Raw genomic sequence first — 19,280 nt, 5'->3', positions numbered from 1 at the left:
AATAATGGGGTCAGGCACTGATGTCAGATGAGGGGTCCTGGTGTGCAGTTGGCATTCCAATTTATCCCAAAGGTGTTCAGTGGATTGGGCCACTTAAGTTCTTCCACACTGACCTTGGCAGTACATGTGTTCATTGACTTCACTTTATGCACAGGATCAGTTATGCTAAAACTGGTGTAAGCTAGGCTTCATAGATCCATAGATTCCAAGGGGAATTTTAATGCTGCACAGGCTTTTCAGGCAGGGAAATTTCCCAAAACACAAGTTATTTAATGTACATTTAAAGTACTCATATCAAGCACTAGATGGCACCCTCAATGCCATACTCCCTTTAATTTTTTTAAATACTGATAATCTTCTCTAACTCCCCCAAGCAATCAACCACTAATATGATTGAATTCATATATATTTAAGGAACATTTATTTGTATGCCACATTTTAAGGTAAGGGTCTGTTTTTACTAATGTAAATTATAGGTATGCTAGGAATAATTCTGACCTTCTCCATAGCCATTCTGGTGCTAATGGCACGGCCCTGTAGCATCTCTGGCGCAGTGAAGGCACACACCTCATCAGTCACTGTGCAGTTCTTAAACGCAAGTGTGCCATTTGCAGACAGGAGCATTGATGTCGGGCTTATGATGCTGCAGATGTTGCTATGTCCTAGAAAAATAAAGCATATACATAACCCAAAATGTACTTAAGCATAGATCACATTTGTGGTTAGATTCTCAAGCATGCTTTACCTATGCTGAAGAAATCCAGCAATGATTCAGCAGAGGTAAGCAGGAGGGACCAGACCTCATCCTCTTCCAGTGGCCCCCCTCTAGCCTCCAACACTTCAGCAAGAGTCACAAACGTGCTGCTCATCCTGTACACTCACAGGACACAATCCTGAGCTCACAAAAGTCTTGCTCACTCAAAGGAGGTGGGTGGAGATAGGAGTAACAAGAAGGTGCCTGTGGATTAATGGTGGTACTAAAATGCATTTATCATTATCAGTACTACCAGTTATAATATCAGAATTTCTTAAATAAATAAATACATAAATAGACAAAAGGGATATTTCAAGGCTGCCTATTTACTTACTTTTACACTATATGTTGGAACCTGGCATTTTCCCCACTCAATATTTCTCTGCATTCCTTAAGAATCTTGGTGACGTCCACTTGATTTTGTATTGCCTTTTATACTTTGTCATCTATTATTCCTTGAATCTAATACAAAAAACACACTACATATCATTCCCTTAAAATTATAAGGTTCTACAGTACCTGCATTCTGAGCAGTTTTACAGAGCTTTAACGGTTTTGCACTAAACATACTATAAATGCATATCACTTAAATAAATAAATAAATAAAAAACATAATATTAATACATTGTCAGAGAATAATAGAGTGTGAATAACCAATATAATTCCAAGCTGTGATATTTGTATGCGACATAATTTTAAAGAGCATAAACATATTGTCTAACTTTCATATGAAAAAATGGGTGTAAATAAGAATACTGACAATCGTTAAGGGCTTACACACTTACAATGAATGAAATTAATACAATAAAACATATATTCAAGGGAATATCCATCTATTGGTGTTTTATACTGTATAACCCAAAGCAGCATTGTTATATAAACTAACATCATTGCTTCAGCAAACGTATTAGACCAATAAACATGTTCACACACTTACTAAAAATTAAAGTAAGTAGGTAAGGCTGTAAAAATATGTCGAGAGCAAATTTAACTACTGAATATTGAATATGCATAGGTATTTTAGTAGTAGAGTAAAATACACTGCTACACTAAAAAATGCATAATAAAGCCATATAATAATTTTGCTTGTTTACTGTAGACTGTAACTAATTGATAAAATGTCTGGCTTATGTAATGTTTAGGCAAAGCATTTAAAACCCTTTTACCTCGTTTAATTCCATGTCTGTTAGTGTTCCCTTGTTGATTTTTATGATGTTTATCAAGCAGATCTACAGTACAGTTTCTAATCCACTTGCTCCAGCACACTTTGTTTACCTTCTGTTACCAAGAACACACAAGATATAGGTGTAGAACTAGTAAACACTCTATACTTTGCACTCATTGCACCTGTAAAACGGTATAATTGCCAAACATTTTTTTATGCTGAATATTTAGGTGTATCTATGTCTGTATCGTGTGTAGAGAGACGGTTAGTCTACACAGTTTTGGCGCTGTATTTACTGCCACTATAGTTAGACTGCTACCATAAGAACTCAATTGGATTAAAGCGAGTCTGAGAATCTCTGACTACAGCCTTCTGTTTTCTGTTTCACTGACAACATGGTGATTGTGGGAGGAATATGTAACATTATCAGACAGAGAGAGAGAGAGAGAGAGAGAGAAAGAGAGAGAGAGAGAGAGAGAGAGAGATATTTTAACATTATATAGTCAAATGCATTTTTTTTTTGGTGGAGAAGCCAAATATATTTAGAGTGAACAAGGTAGGAATTAAAATAGTCAAATAATAAATGTGGATATATTGATTGCCATTTTTTTTTTTTTTTGCAAATGTATTTAAAAAACAAATACAAATCTTTAAGATCTTTTAGATTTATAATTGGACCCTTTAGATCACACTAATCCCATGTGTACAATTCCAGTGTTACAACAGCAGACATTCGTTAGTATTTGTAATCGACAGTTAAAGAGTTTTGTAGAAATAACGAGATTAAAGATAAAAATAAGCTAATCAGCTATAATGTAAATCAGTGATATTATTATTTCAGATTGAAGCTCACATACATGTCTGCCTGTTTCTCTGTATGGCAGAACTGTCTGCCTAATTTATTAATACAAGTTTGAGTATCTTTATGCTAACTTGTACTTCTCTTGTACTTCTAGCCAAATACACTCCCTGTTCTGTAAATTGAGAGTGAATCACAGATGAAAAATCTAAAATATAGATTGGATAAAGATTTTGTGCTAAAACGAGTCCAGTGATTTAAAATTCACTTATAACATTTCAGCGCTGTTGTTTCAGCGGTGAAAATATAAACCTATCCCAGTTAACATTTTCAGTTTAGCTTTTCTATTTACAATCTATTAAGCAGGTAGTGTATTAGTAGCTTTTTTAAAAATAGTTATTAAATTTGGCTCATAACATTGCTTTTACATTTTTAATTTATTTAGGGCGCAGGTTTAACTTTAGGCAAATATCTACATACTGTACTGCCAAATTTCATTTTTCATTTTTCCATCTACTCTTGTACTCTTTTAAATCAAGTAAACATTAATGATTTTACACTTAATATGCATACTTATATCCAACACACATACACACAATTAGAAACAAGTTCGCCTCTTGTTATAGTAGGCCTTTTTTTGCATCCTAAGGTTTGTAATAAATTAATTCCTTAGACTCCCACCTGCCCCTCACATGACCTGAGTGCTTAAAATTATGTTTTTAATAAATAAAATATTTAATAAAATGTATTTCTTATTCAAATATTTTATTATTTTAAAACATGTGACATATAATTCTTACTTTCTACCAGAATATCATTTAAGCAAGTACCTAAAAAAGCTTCATGAACTGAAGTCGACGTGCTGAAGGGTAATTGTTATGGAGAGCACCAGGAGCAGTCAGAAGTACTAGCACATAGAACAAGTTAAATAACGTTAATAGTTAGAACTTCAACGAGAAAGGAAAAAGGCTGCTTTAATATTGACATTAATGTTTAGAAACATGTTAAAATCCCCGTTTATTTATTTAAAGTGCTAACACATTAAATTCCCCAGCCCTAATATACGTACACAATTATACGTACTACTATTTTAGACTATTGTAGTGCCATATTTCAGCCAATTGGGGGCAATGACCCACCTGCCTCCCCATAAACTCTGCCTATAGTCCAATGCTCTTAATGCTCTTTCTTTAAGGGCTTCTCTGTATTTTACTGCATCCTTACCCCAATTCTGACCCATCTCTCTGCAACATGCCACTTAAAATTACCCTGGTAGTGCAATGCTGCCACTGACAGATTGCACAATATGGATGGTATTAGCTAGCTGTTAATTCCCTAGCTTTTACCAGATGTAGTGCTAGAGTTCAGCCTAAAAACGTATGGTTTTTTTTTTTTCAGATAAGATAATCTTTACCCTCATGCTTAACTGCCTGCCAGATGTGTTTCACTGAGGATATTTTTCCCATCTAGATACCACCATAATAGCCGGATTGGTTGGGTATTCCTGAGGTGGTTTTCATTCGCACAGCTTTTCTGTAAAGGACCTTTGACCTGTGGCTTTTTTAAAGTGAGCACTAGGTTCTTCTTAGGTTCTTGGTCACCTCATTGACCAAGGCCAGGTTACTAGCTAGTTCAGCCAGTCCTAGAAAGAGTCTTGGTGATTTAAAAACTTTTTCCATTTGACAATCATGGCGCTCACTGGAAACACTGAAAGCTTTAGAAACTGCATTATACCTTTACCCAGGTCTATTTTTCAACACGTTTTGATAACAGACAGTTCAAACTAATTTGCAGCTTGGTCTTTCATCTGACATGCACTGTGAATTGTGAGACATTATACACGTGCCAGGGACATTGGTAGCTCACATGTTTAGGTTTCGGATGTGAAGGTCAGGGTTTGAGCCCCAGTACTGCCAAGCTGTCACTGTTGAGCCCCTCAAGCAAGGCACTTAACTATATCTGCTACAGGGGTGCTGTATCCTGGCTGACCCTGCACTCTGTCCCCAGCATCCTAACTGTGATATACAAAAAATACAATTTCCCTTTGGGATTAATAAAGTACTCTTGAAAAAAATAAAACATGCAGGTGTGTACCTTGCTATATCATGTCCAGTCAACTGAATTTTGCCCAGGTGGACTTCAGTCAGGCTCTAGAGACATCCCAAAATAATCAGATCAAACAAGATTTGCACCTGAGATCAAAGGGAAATTGGGGTGCCTTAGCCAAGGTTCTGAATACTGCTTTTAAAGCTGTATGGTCATAAAATAAAAACGCCTTACAAATTATAACGAGCGCAAAGAACTGCAGGGATCTGAACTCTATCGTTGCGTGACTGACAGGCCTGCTTGGCTGCGAGTCAGGGGCGCGTGATGCCACGGAAACGCGGAGACTCGGTGACGTAGAGCGCAATGTCGCGTGCGCTGCATGCAAGGCCTGTCAGAGCTGGAAAGCGGTGTGTGTGTGTGTGTGTGTGTGTGTACGGTCAGGTCATGTTTTTTTAGCCGAACTACCGAATACTCTTAAGCTGCGTGTTTCTTAAAAACCTTCATTCGCAAGCCTTTACACGGTCCGTGGAAAATAATATAGAAGGGAATAAGCGGATTTGAGTTCCCGGCAGGTAAGCGAGCGTTTTAAACGGTTTAAGGCGGTATTGTTTGGCTGTGGGGGAGGAGTGGAGCAGGGTTTGCACACAGCACACAGCTGATTTCGCTTTCTCACCGGCGAACAACGCAACAGCGGTTCAGCTCTGGAGCTCAGAAATGTAATGCGCTTCAACACAATATGCTACATTACATGAAAATAATGTATTATTTTTCAGACAGTTTTCGGTAAATCCGGTGGTTTGTATTCAGGCTAGCTAGGCTAACTGACAGCCTGCCAGAGGTGCCGTTCAGCCAGCTGTCTGTCCTTACAGCATCTTACTGTTCAGTTTACACGGTTACTGGAATAATAATAATAAGCTGTATTATCGCATTATTGTGGCTATGCGTGTTTAAAAAAAAAAAAAAAACGCTGCTTTTGTTTCAGTTTAAAGCCTGTGACGGGAGTGAAGGGAGTGAGGGTTCTCCAGGGCGAATCAAATCTCATGACAAGCAAGGGACATGTCGATTAATCGATCTGCTCATCAAACCGGTTTACTTTATGACAGGATGTTGTGCGCCTGTTCACTTGTTCTATTCCATCATCAACATTTAATCATTTGTTTAAGGGCTAATGAAACAAACTAGCCCTTAAACAAATTTTTAAGGGATAATTTGTGTGGTTTTTTTTTTTTACTTTAGTTTAATTCAGTTTATTTATTTATTTGTCGCTTTGAACAATGGTCATTGTCACAAAGCAGCTTTAAGTAGGTAGGTACAACTTAATTGTATTTGCATCATGGTACAGGTACTCAGAACCGAAATGCAGTTTAACATCCACCAGAAGTGCAAACAGTAGTGTATATACATCAGTGCAAATATCGGCATTTGTGCAAAGTTTATATAATATACTGTACATGTACTATAGTAAATGCAGTAAATATTGTGCAACATGGCTATGCAGTGATGCACTAACTATGGAGTAGGTAAGTGGAAAAGGGGATATAAGCAGGACTATAGCAGGTAACGGCCATAACAACTGGCAGGTAACGGCCATAACAACTGGCAGGATATCCTGCCAGTTGTTATGGCCGTTACCTGCTATAGTCCCGTGTGTTGTGTGAATGCTCAGACATCGATTTGCCAGGACGTCATCATGAATATATATTACCTAATTCTCACATTTTATATATATATATATATATATATATATATATATATATATATATAAAATGTGAGAATTAGGTAATATATAAAAATCATAATTATAAGATTGTCCCCAATGAGCAAGCCAAGAGCAACAGTGCAAAGGAAAAACTCCCTGAGATGGCAATAGAAAGAAACCTTGATATGAACCAGAGAACCCATCCTCATTTGGGTGATATCAGATAGCGGGGATTGATCTGCAGTCATACTGTGTATTACGAGGCTGGAAGTTCAGTATAACAGGAGAGGTCTTTAAGATAATACGAATTCCACTTTTGTTATTGGAGGCTCAGGTACAAAACTCCCAACTCCTGTTGGTTTATTCAATGTATAAAGTGAGATGTCAGGCTTGTTATGATTGTAGTTGAACTGTGTTGTGTAAGTTAAAAAAAAAAAGTATGGTCCTTATTGATCGTTCGTTTTTTTGTTTGTTGTTTGCTTTAATTTGATGCACATTATAGTAATTTGTAGTGGTTTTGTTAATACAACTTAATAATTTTTAGATAAAGTCTATTTGATGATTCACAGTGGCTATTTTCTGCTGAACAGACATTTAATTCTGTTGATTTTTGCCAAATACATTATTTTCTTTAAAAACAGGATGCTATTCAACACAATGACTGACATCTGTAATGCACAAGGTTTAATGCTGCCTTTAAAATTTTTTTTTTTAAAGATGCATAAACAACAATGTTTTCATTGTCTGTGGTATAGGTCTTTAGACGTGTGTTGTGTGAATGCTCAGACATCGATTTGCCAGAACGTCATCATGAATAAAAACAAAAGGGAGAAGGAATTCTACAGTATAGATGTTGGGGATTCAACATTCACAGTTCTGAAGCGTTATCAGAACCTGAGACCAATCGGCTCAGGAGCACAGGGAATAGTCTGGTATGTTCTCACACCTGAATATCTATTACCAGTTTCATTGCAGAACAGCACAGATCGTGTGTTTTTGATTGCCCTGTGTGTTCTTTTATTGCCTTGTAGTTCAGCATATGACCAACACCTTGAAAGAAATGTAGCTATTAAGAAACTTAGCAGGCCCTTTCAGAATCAGACACATGCCAAGCGTGCATACAGGGAGCTGGTGCTAATGAAGTGTGTCAACCATAAAAATGTAAGTGAGTTTAAGTAAATTAATCAATTTATATAAAGGCTTGATTGCAAACGACATTGTTTTTGCTATACTTCTGTTCTGTGTATGAAATAGTTGATGTTCAAGTACGATTGTCCTTGCATTTCCAGATTATCGGCCTTTTAAATGTCTTTACGCCACAAAAAACATTAGAAGAATTTCAAGATGTGTGAGTATACTGTATAAAATTAACATTGCTCATCAATGACTAACTATTGTAGAACAGTTAAGCACACCGAAGGTGAGAGAAAACTAAACCCCTGCCTGATCAAATATTCTCTCTTTCTCTCTCTCTTTCTCTCTGACACATACTAACACATGCACACACACACACACGCACACACACACTCCTCCTCCTCCTCCTCCTTCACCTCCTCCTCCTTTCTCTGTCTCTTGCACCCCCTTCCCCCATTCCACCCTCTTTTGCCACTCCCTCTTTCTCCTACCAACCCACCAACAGTTACCTTGTAATGGAGCTGATGGATGCCAACCTTTGCCAAGTCATTCAGATGGAGCTTGACCACGAGCGGCTGTCCTATCTGCTGTACCAGATGCTGTGTGGAATTAAACACCTCCATGCGGCAGGGATCATCCACAGGGTCTGTGCTCTATTGCTTAAAAGGAAACACAGTCATACGGAGCTAGCGTTGCACTGATGGCAAAAAGCTTAATAATCAGTAAAGGTGAGGGAGGGGGAGGGGCAGCATCCTCTGGGCATAAGACAAAAAGCTCGAGCTCGTCCTGCTTGCTGCCGCTGCTGCTACTGCCACTGACTGCATTGCGCTGGCGAGGCAGGAATGTGCTGTGAGGAATCAAGGAGAGAAGTGATCCGTCCTGAGTGAATACTTCTCATCTATCACACACGACCAGGGAGCACCGATCGATGATTTTTTTTTCCTTTTTCTTTTTTTTCTGAGCGAAATTAAGTCTGTTTGTCGAACAGAAATATGTATCATGAAATGTTTATGAGTAAATTGTGTTATTGAAAGGTCATTCATTTTCTGTATTAATAAATAATCCACACGCTGTCAAATGCTAATTGATTATGATTTAATAATCAGCAGGGAAATTCAGAAATATTTGTGCCTAATTAGGTATACTAATTATTCTACAGACAAGTACCTACCTTTACACAGATAGGTAAGATACATGATTTTATATAAAGTGCTTCCCTCAATTAGTTAAACATAGTTCCAGCAGCCCAAATTGATTTTTAACCTATTTCATGGTAAACAGCATACACTTCCCTCTTAAGCACAATGCTGTCCACAGCCCAATGCAAATACTGTTTGTTTTAGGAAAATTTGAAATTCATTTTAATTGCAGTCAACACATGTTCACAGTTATTACCAAAATTATATATAAATATAAAACTAACATAATTGGAAGACCTGCACATCCTGTTTACTCATGCACTTATTAATCAGCCAGTCATGTGGCAGCAGTGCAGTGCATAAACTCGCTGACAGATTCAGGAAATGTCAGAGAGTTAAAATAGTTTTTTGGTAAACCATGGCCAAAACTGGACGCACTTGGTCAGCAACAGCTTGTACATAGCTGCGGCTGGCAAAAAATGCACAACCTGAACTATTGACACAAGGCAAGTTGAGCCATGAATTTCGTGCTAGTCTTGGTATTCCTTTGCCCGCTGTAGCCTTAGATTTCTTTCTGCACCATTCTGTGTATCATCCCTCGAGAATTGGACATAAAAATCCTAAGCGATCAGCAGTTCAATAGAGCATAATTGGCCCTGCTCATTGTGTGTGTAGAAAGCAAGAAAAAGCTTTCCTCTGAGTATGTTCAGCTGCCCTTTGGTGTCAAAGCAGTTTGAAGATATGGTAACTAACTTCAACTACTGTTCTCTAAACATGCTCAACTTCCCTTCATGTTGCTTCAGTGCAGACTGACAGGGTGGAATCATGTTGCATAATCGGATGGTACATGATCACACAGTGGCAAAAGTATTAACTGGGTTTAATAATTAGCATAGGCAAGATCATGGTTAGAAGGGTTGAATATCGGTTTCGATTACGTGTTTCGGTACCATGTTATACCTCATGCTCCCTAGTTGTGAGTGGTTGTGAGAGATAAGCTTACTAGTTGGTGGTAATTGGCAACTGTTAAACTTTGAGGCTAAAAATAGGAAATGGTAATAAAAAAATCTATCTATATGTACAGTCAGCCATCTGAGATAGATCATAGACAATATGTAACAAATAAGTGCAATTAATTGGTTGCAAAATTTAATCAACTGTGGATAAACATTTGCTGTGTGCATTTAACTTTTTCTACTGTACATAAGCTTTAATTGCAGTACTGTACATTCCAATTTGTTTTTCTTTAACTACAATTTGTTTTTCTGTCATTACAGGACCTGAAGCCTAGTAATATAGTAGTAAAGTCAGACTGTACCCTAAAAATCCTGGATTTTGGCTTGGCCCGGACAGCGGCTACTGGTTTGCTGATGACACCATATGTGGTGACCCGCTATTACAGAGCCCCTGAAGTCATCCTGGGAATGGGATATCAAGCCAATGGTGAGTAGTGCTGACAAGCTTTTGAATGTCTGACTGGCATTTATTACAAATGCTTTGCTGGAAACATCATTCTCACCTTGCCCCTTTTAGCATGCACACTTGGGCTTGTTAACATTCATATGAAATTTTGATGTTTTTTCTAAAAAATATAAAAAATGGAAGTGCAGATTATTTTTATTTGCTTTTATAATTCCTGAAGTTCAAAGGAAGTTCTATGTATTAAATAATATAACTAACAGCTGCTACTTGATTTTTTTAACCACTTTCTCTTTTTCCTTCTGCTACAAACAATTAGTGGACATTTGGTCTGTGGGCTGTATTTTGGCAGAAATGGTTCGTCACAAAATCCTTTTTCCGGGAAGGGACTGTATCCTTGCATGCTTTACAGTTAAGAGTATTTTTAGGGAAAACTATGTTACATCTGTTTTCAGTTAATTTATATTTAAATACATATGTTTATGTTTATTGAAGCAGAGATAATCCTTTTTTTTAAGCTAATTCAATTAATATGAGTGTAAAACTAACATTCTTGTATTTTGTGTACTTTTGGGACTGTACAGCTGAAGGAGCAAATACTATATTGATGACCATGATACCATAACTCAGTATGTTTGGTATGTTGCTCTATTCCATCTGGGAGTTTCCATCTGGGGTCAGAGTGACTGGCGTAAAGGGTGTTGATAGGGTGTTGATGAATTTAAGACTGGGTTCTCATGGCTCACTTTCAAGATCACCATGTTATTGGATAGGAGTCTTACCAATAAAGAAAAAACTTATTGTATTTATTACACAGGTAGTGCAATTGAATTCTACCACTATCCCAAATATGCTGTACGACTCCAAGTAGTTACATTAAAATCAACATGGTTTTATGAAGTAGTTGAGGACAACATTATCTATGAGTCGCTGATTTGTGAGGCTTTGTAACATTTAATGAAAGCTAAGTGTGTTTATCTGTGTTATTTAGTTCATTGTTTTGCCACAACTGGCATCTTCATTATTGCATCCTTGCATTTTTTTTTCCTTCCCTAATTTTCTGTCTTTGGTCTGTTTTTAGTTTTGTATTGCATGCTAATTTCATTTCATTTCATTTCATTTTTTCAGTCGATGTCTGGTCTGTTGGCTGTATCCTGGCTGAAATGGTCAGAGGTAGTGTGTTGTTTCCTGGCACTGATCGTATCCTTACCCATTGTTCATCAAGTTTTTCCTTTTTTTCATTTACAAAGAGAGAAAGTCTAAAAAGTCTATTTTATAATAGTTTTGGTCAACTATTAGATTTTATTTCATTTGAAGACTTCAATCAGAGCCATTTCTCCATATATGTACACAGCTTGTTGGTCCCTTTTCCCATCTTCCCTTTCTTTCCTGTGCACATTGGAGTGTTTTTTTTAATCATGTCATGCCAAGATATTGATCAGTGGAACAAAGTCATTGAGCAGCTGGGGACCCCATCCCAAGAGTTCCTGATGAAACTCAATCAGTCTGTAAGAACATATGTGGAAAACCGGCCTCGCTATGCTGGATACAGCTTCGAGAAACTTTTCCCTGATGTTCTTTTCCCTGCTGATTCAGATCACAACAAACTCAAAGGTAAAAACAGATTTAATAAAGATCCCCATCATGGTTCTTTATTTTTTCACTCTTGACCTAACAGCAAAGCACTGAAACACTTATTATGTTTTAATGTATAGCAGTTTCTTTATCAGACTTTAAACATTGAGCATACTTAATTAATTACTTCAGCTCTTAAGTTTATTCTAGGAAATTTCTGATTGAATCCAAAGCCATGTGACACACACTGTATATGTGAAACAAGAATGTACTAACTGAATGCTTGTTTATCTCTGTGTTTTAGCTAGCCAGGCCCGAGACCTACTTTCCAAAATGTTAGTTATAGATGCTTCCAAGCGCATTTCTGTAGATGAAGCTTTACAACACCCCTACATTAACGTGTGGTACGATCCAGCTGAAGTTGAGGCTGTGAGTATACAAATACAGTACACACACACACACACACATGCATGCACACTGATATGCATACACATGTAGAGTATTAAATTATGTCTCTCTAGTAGAAAGAACTATTACAAGAATGTATATTATTTGTTATTAAATACTCATGCCTTACTCATTCATTCACAAGTGATTTTGTAGTCATGCATATTTCCTCAGATGTCTTGTTTTTTGATACTGTCTGTACAAAACCTTCAGAAGAGTCGAATTATTGGCCTGCATCAAGCCAAGAATATGACTAAGACACTTTGAAATAACTGAAATTGGATTAAGAATTGGATTAACAGTCCAACACTTTGTTAAAAGAATAGCGCTGAACCATCAACTTTGTGACAAGAAATGTGAATCATGAAAGACTGTGATCAGAGATCACTTTAATGCTTGGTGGAGAAATCACAGCTACTGTATGTTTAATAGTGAATATTTCCACAAACACAATCCAAAACCAACTCAAATGGATTAGGACTAAACATAAAAAAGCCATAAAAATGTTGTTAGTGAGACTAATTGAAAAGCAAGGGTTTAGTTTGTTAGGGAGCATGAAGTTTGGACTATAGAGTAGTGGAAAAAGGTCATGTGGTCTGATGAGTAGAGGTCGACCCTGTTCCAGAGCGATGGGTTTGTCAGGGTAAGAAGGGAAGCACATACAGTAAAGAAATGCACCCACAATCATGCATAGTGCCCATAGTAAATGTTGTGTTATGTGTTAACATTATTTGTGTAATGTGTTATGATCTGCAGTTGCTTTAGTTGCTCAGGTCTAGGCTCTGGGGCAATAAAATAAAATCAGCTGATGAACTGAATGAAACAATGACCAGGCTATCACATTTACTGAGTTTTTCTTCCCTGAGGCACAGACGTATTCTAGGACTCAAAATATGTATGAATGGTTGTAGCATGAGGAATCATTTTCACACATGAATTGGTCACCATACCACATATAGTAATCAAAGCTGAAGGCAGTTGACCAAAATATTAAAATGTGCGACTTTTTTTTTTTTTTTTGTCAGGTCATGTATTTGTTTATGTCACAGTCAGTATGTTAGCAAAATTTAGGGAAATTTGGGGATGAAAAAAATTATATCAAAATGTTATTCAAATTTGTATCACAAAGTAGCAAAATGTTAACCTTTAACATTTTAAAATATTCTGTTTGTTTACTATAAGTAGTGGGTGGCACAGTGGGTAATATTGAGGCCTCACAGTTCCAAGGTTCTGCCTTTGAGTTACTGTCTGTGTGGAGTTTCACATGCTCTTTCTATCTTTGTGGGGCTTTTCTGGGTTTCCTGATTTTCTTCCACTGTCGAGAAAGATGCTGGTTGATGGATTAGATGCCTTTAATTGCCCCTAGGTGTGAGTGAGTGTGTAAATGTGTCTACATGGTGCCTTTTCGATGTAAATACTCCCTCCCAGTGTTCCCAGAATAGGCTCTGGATCCACTGTGAGCCTGATCAGGATAACTGGGTTAATATGAATGAAGAAATGAATGAATATCGTAACCAAAGTGTATACTTTTGCTGTTCTTTTTTCAGCCCCCTCCGGTGATTACTGACAAGCAATTGGATGAAAGGGAGCACACAGTGGAGGAGTGGAAAGGTGGCGTCAGCCTCTATTCCTTTTTTTGTACATTTAAAATACTATGAAATGTGATGCAGCGGAAAGTACCAGAAGGTTCAGTATGAATATCATTTGCGCTCAGCTAGAAGCTTCTCTGATGAAGTCACTTGAATGTGTTAATGACTCCCTCAGGCATGTTTAAAATGGCTTACGCATGTTACTTAATTTAGAAAGACAGATATTTTGTCACACGTGGGATTGTATTCTTTGGCACCCTGCATCTTGCCCGCTTCCATGACGTGTCTGTGTGCAGAGTCTGTATGCCTGACTGTTCTCTGTGCCTATCTTCTATCTGTGTCTATCTTTTTTGCATCAGAGTTGATTTATAAAGAAGTGTTGGACTGGGAAGATAGGATGAAGAGCAGTGTGATCCGTGGCCAGCCCCCTCCTCTAGGTTAGTTAAACAGATTTTGTCTAAATTAAAAAAAAAAAAAACTTTTGACTCAGGATAAATGTTAATGCAATATTTTTATCAATCCACACATTTATATTAGGGGCATTAATAATAATAATAATAATAATAATAATAATATATAAATAGTAATAATACCATGCTTTAAAACAAAAACAAAAAATTATAAATGAATGAATGCTAGATATCAACATGCAATATTGTGTGTCATGTGTGATGTGTATTGTTATCCTTTTTTAGCAAGTTTGCATAAGTCTTGGGGGTCTCCAAAGAGTGTCTTTAAATATTTTGTATGATATACAGGTCAGATCATGCATTCTGGTTTGCCTTCTGTTTTACTCCTTTTATCCTTTTTTCATGCATTGGTCTTTTCAGTATCTGTAGCCTGTGCCCCTAAACACCCCTTTGCAGAAGAGCATTTTCCTCAACAATCAGAACACAGTGAGCAGAAAGTCCCATTTAACTGCTAGCTTTATTGGTTAGCCACTATCCGCAGGCCTAGCCTTAATTGCTGTAGGTCTTAAAATAGTGCCCAGACCTAGGGTAAACCAGGCGGAATCAAGCAAAGTCAGGGGAGGGTCTCTTGGTATATGACAGTAGGTGGAAACTGTGATTAGCTTCTTTAAAGCCTAGCCAATACAAAGATGGAAAAAGGACAGCTTGTCCTGTTTTTTTGCAGACTGGTGAATTATTAGAATGTCTTAAAAAGTGGCGCCCTTCAATTATGGCTTTTATAATAAAACAGAAAGCAAACTGTGCAAACTACTGCAACTTCCTACAACTGAAATAATCAAAGAAATCATATCTGATATAAATGGCGCAGGTCATTGCAAACAGCACTCAGCAACACTTACATTTTGTAGCACAAGTGTGGCATGCATCTGTATCCCAAGTCAACACTTTGTAGAAACACCCTTTCGCTGCACTAGAATGTGAAATTTTTGCCCATTCTTTTTTTTTTTTTTTTTTTTTTTAAAGAATGAGTTCAAGCTCAGTCAGATTGGATGGAGAGTGTCTGTGACAGTCTTCACTTCATTTTCAAGTCTTGCCACACATTCTCAAGTCTGGACTTTGACTAGGCTATTCTAACACATAAATATGCTTTGAACTAAACCATATCTGGCTGTATGTTTAGGGTCATTGTCCTGCTGGAAGGTAAACCTCTGACCCAGTCTTTCTCAGGCTCTAACAGATTTTTTTTCCTAAGAAAGCCCTGTGCTTGGCTTCTATAAACTCTGACCACCTTTCTGTGCGTGCTAAAGAAAACCATCCGCACAACATAGTGATATCCACCATGTGTAATGTTAATTTTCCACCACACAAAGACTTTTTCATTTAGGCCTAAAAGCTACATTTTGGTCTTATCTGACCAGAGCCCTTTTTTCCACATGTTTGCTGAGTCCCCCACATGGCTTGTCGCAAACTGCAAACAGGAAGACTTACAGTATAGCTTTCTTTCAACAATGGCTTTCTTCTTGCCACTCTACCAAGGCCAGATTTGTGGAGTGCACGACTAATAGTTGTCCTGTGGACAGGTTCTTTCACCTGAGCTGTGGATCTCTGCAGCTCCATCAAAGTTACCTTGGGCCTCTTGACTGCTTCTTTGACTGATGCTCTCCTTGCCCGGCCTGTTAGTTTTGGTCGACAGCCATGTCTTGGTAGGTTTGCAGTTGTGCCATATACTCTTTCCATTTTTGGATAATGGATTGAACAGTGCTACATTAGATGTTCAAAGTTTATATATTAAAATGTATATATTTTTTTTATAACCTAACCCTGCTGTAAACTTCTTCACAACTTTATCCCTGACCTGTCTGGTGAGGTCCTCAGGCTTTATGATGCTGTTTGTTCACTAGTGTTCTCTAACAAACCTCAGAGGTCTTCACAAAAAAGATATATTTATACTGAGATTAAATTACTCACAGGTGGACACTATTTAGTAATTAGGTGACTTTTGAAGGCAGTTGGGTCCACTGGATCTTAGTTAGGGGTATCAGAGTAAAGGGGGCTGAATACAAATTCATGCCGCACTCATCAGAGTTTTATTTGTTAGTAATTTTGAACACTATTTATCATTTTTCTTCCACTTCACAATTATGTGCGACTTTGTGTTGGTCCCTAACATCAAATCCCAATTTGGTTGTAATGTGACTAAATGTAGGAAAGGTCAAGAGGTATGAATACTTTTGCAAGCCACTGTAACTAGCTAATGCACTTCATTTGTATCAGTACCTGTTATCGCTGAGAAACAGTCACATGCTATTCTAAAAAATAACAGTGTTTATGCATCCCCTATTTATAAATATAATATGCCCTGCATTAAACTTAATGATATACTGTAGTATCCATAGGATATTTCAGTATTAAGCAGAGGCTGTTTGTAATGATATCCAACTGATGTGTGTGTTTCTCATAGCACAGGTGGAGCAGTAGTCAATGGCTCGCCTCAGGCTTCCTCCTCTTCCTCCATCAACGATGTGTCCTCCATGTCTACAGAACCCACCATGACGTCAGACACAGACAGTAGTCTGGAGGCCACAGCCGGAGCACTGAGCTGCTGCAGATGACTATCACCCTCCCCTGGAGCATCGCAGTGTGTGGCATGGTATCAGATTTAGGCCAGTCAGTCTTGCTTTTCCTAACGCTCATCCCTTAAAAGTCTTTTTATTTAATCTATATTTTTATTGAGTAAAGAAGATTTGCAATGCAGAGGCAATGTAAATACATGAGTTACGAGTGTGTAAGTTGGCATTATTTGCATCCTACAGTAACTACTGCAATATTCTATCATTTTTTTCTTTAAAGAAGTTTAAGCAGACCCTAACTCTGGAATGCATGTACGTTTCACACGCTCACATAATTCTTCCCTTAAATGAACATGTCAGTGTAGAATGTAAAGACTAAATTGTAAATATATATTTTTATTTTTTCCATTTTTTCTTTATATGTGTGCGGGTTTATGTTTGAGTGGATATGTCTGGGGTCACAAACTTACTTTCGACCATTTAGATAGTAGATGTAAAATATTGAATAGTGCATAAATTGTTAGCAATGTTGTACAGCTATTTATTTTCTTTTTTTCTGAGATAGTTTCATCTACTTGGTGGTTTTTAAAGCTGTGCCCCAGTATTTGTTTATTTTATTTGCACATTTTTGTTAAAGCAAGGAATTGTTTTTTGAGCATCCAAACAACTTCATAAATACAGTATAACAGTTATTTAATGAGCCTGCATGGATCCTTTGCTTGGCTTTTGCAGTGCATAAATTATTATTTAATTATTTATTTTTTAATTGTGTCAAAATACTCTAAGGTAATTGTATTTCAATCATAATATAGGCTTTGAGAATCATTATTCCCAGTTTTGCTACAACCGGATTTAAACTTTTAATTCTCATGTTACATGTACTGGATATGCAATCCAGTTAAATCCGTATTAAAGGTAGTTCTTTTATACTTGAAATGCTGTCCTGCAATAGAATGTGGAGAAGGTTATTGCAAGGCAAATGAAAGTATTTTCATTTTTTTTGTATGCAAAATCTATTTATATCATGATGTCAACTGATTATTTTGGTAAGATGTAACAAAAATATTTCAATCTTCTTTAAAGGTATTTTAATTTATATATTTTTAAAAAGACAGAAAGGTTTGTAATGACCGGTGCTGTAGAAATAAATGTGTAGTGTGTTAAGTACAGTATGTCAGTTTGCGTTAGCTGCTGTACTGTATTACAGAAGTGTTTTAGAAATGCTGAACATATGAGGGGGGTGTGTGTGTGTGTGTGTGCACACATGCGTGTTGTGGGACTTTTTTCTTCTTTCACAAAGATTTTTAAAAATGTTTTTCTTTCTTAATGTTTAACTTTGAAAAAGTAGTTAAATAGGAATGAATTGTTATGAATGTTAGTGAGAACATAACTTTTGTTAGTTAGAAAATCCTTGAAACAGGTTTTGGGTTTACACCATGTCTAATTTTAAGTGCTCTTATGACTGTGATAATAATTTCAATGACCCACTGGAAATATTTAACTGCTATAGTTAAACCCTGAAATAAATTGGAATTTGCACAAAAGCTGTTACCATGTGTGACTTTAACAGAAGACAGAGCAGGATCAGCTTCAGTAAAATTTGAACTACCTCATTCTTAACAGTTAGTTCACATTTTAGTTTCTCAATGTGAATTTGATCATTTGTTTGTTTATTTTAAAACTGTTTCAGTGATAGCTGTGAGTATGGAGTTGTGTGAATGTTATCTATATGTAGTATGTACACCATTTAGTTTTAAATGGACGAATGATTTGCTGCTGCAACCCTCATTAAGATAAAGTTGAATATAAATATGATTTGCTCTCTCTAGTTTTGTTAGTTCATGTAGAACAGTATTCAAAATCCTTCCCTATAGGTAATGAGAATCCTGCCATTTCGCCCTTTTTTTCTGAGGTTTGTGTGTGATTAAACATATTGTATTTTGTAGGCCATGTGGTTCTTTTTACTGATAATCCAGTTTTAACCTTATACATGAGCTCACTTCATTACATTTTCCTATTAGATCTCGACGCTTGCAGCATTTATGGACATCTTACACTAGCCACTAAATATAATAAAAATAATAAAACCCAGCTTGGACATTTCTCCAAGTACATGGATTGCTAATGGAGCTGAGTTGAGAATGTGAAATACCCATATTCAGAAAGACATAAAAAGTATGATCATGTGTCGATAATGATGGTTGTAGAATGCCCCACACCCACAGTTATATGTAAAGGTCATCAGTGTGTGTACTACACCATTCGAGTGCACTGGCATTCAACAGTGTTGTAACCACTGCAAATAAACACAATTCAAAACTAATGCTTGTTTGTAATTATTTCACTGTTGTTATGTTTTAGAGATTTGGTAGACAAGTGCATGATACAGTAGGATATCCTGCATTAAGTATTTGCTGTAATGTACCATTATAATTTGTAAATTTATTATGATATGAAATTTAAAAGGAAAACGTACATAACTTTTTGTTGGACTTTTGACACAACACAGTTGTGAGAGTAAAAACTAGTTTTAT

General features: G+C 36.8%; 2 protein-coding genes across 11 annotated transcripts in view; one reads left to right on the top strand and one right to left on the bottom strand.

Annotated features, from left to right (window-relative positions):
* ptpn20 (protein tyrosine phosphatase non-receptor type 20) overlaps positions 1-1,170 on the bottom strand; it is a 31,062-nt gene extending 29,892 nt beyond the window's left edge. For all 4 annotated transcript variants that reach the window (XM_053501985.1, XM_053501986.1, XM_053501987.1 and 1 more), the window contains exons 1-3: positions 1,089-1,170; positions 746-958; positions 499-662 (exon numbers count right to left, since the gene is read on the bottom strand). In XM_053501985.1, coding sequence (XP_053357960.1) covers positions 499-662; positions 746-869 — 288 coding nt within the window. In that variant the 5' untranslated portion in view covers positions 870-958; positions 1,089-1,170. The remainder of the gene's footprint in view (positions 1-498; positions 663-745; positions 959-1,088) is intronic.
* A 3,943-nt stretch (positions 1,171-5,113) lies between these two features.
* Positions 5,114-19,069, top strand: mapk8a (mitogen-activated protein kinase 8a). 7 transcript variants are annotated; one of them, XM_053502981.1, is made up of 13 exons: positions 5,120-5,480; positions 7,219-7,395; positions 7,495-7,624; positions 7,753-7,811; positions 8,103-8,241; positions 10,014-10,179; positions 10,475-10,573; positions 11,284-11,355; positions 11,587-11,769; positions 12,035-12,159; positions 13,725-13,788; positions 14,126-14,203; positions 16,643-19,069. In XM_053502981.1, coding segments are annotated over exons 1-13 (1,440 nt in total). In that variant the 5' UTR covers positions 5,120-5,478; the 3' UTR covers positions 16,789-19,069. The 7 variants fall into 7 exon arrangements, 6 of the variants coding, with proteins under 6 accessions (XP_053358955.1, XP_053358954.1, XP_053358956.1 ...); XM_053502979.1 differs by lacking the exon at positions 10,475-10,573 and having other exon boundaries at positions 5,119-5,480; positions 16,638-16,789; XM_053502976.1 differs by lacking the exon at positions 10,475-10,573.
* Positions 19,070-19,280: the final 211 nt, after the last annotated feature.

Source organism: Clarias gariepinus, chromosome 8 (genome assembly GCF_024256425.1).
Source record: "Clarias gariepinus isolate MV-2021 ecotype Netherlands chromosome 8, CGAR_prim_01v2, whole genome shotgun sequence".
Lineage (NCBI taxonomy): Eukaryota > Metazoa > Chordata > Actinopteri > Siluriformes > Clariidae > Clarias > Clarias gariepinus.
This window is presented reverse-complemented; position numbering and strand designations above follow the sequence as displayed.

What these genes read in the sequence shown, in the direction of transcription:
- mapk8a (XM_053502981.1), top strand. An exon ending in GGAGCACAGGGAATAGTCTG is followed by an intron (nt 7,396 to 7,494) that starts GTATGTTCTCAC and finishes ATTGCCTTGTAG; the next exon opens with TTCAGCATATGACCAACACC. An exon ending in AGTGTGTCAACCATAAAAAT is followed by an intron (nt 7,625 to 7,752) that starts GTAAGTGAGTTT and finishes TTGCATTTCCAG; the next exon opens with ATTATCGGCCTTTTAAATGT.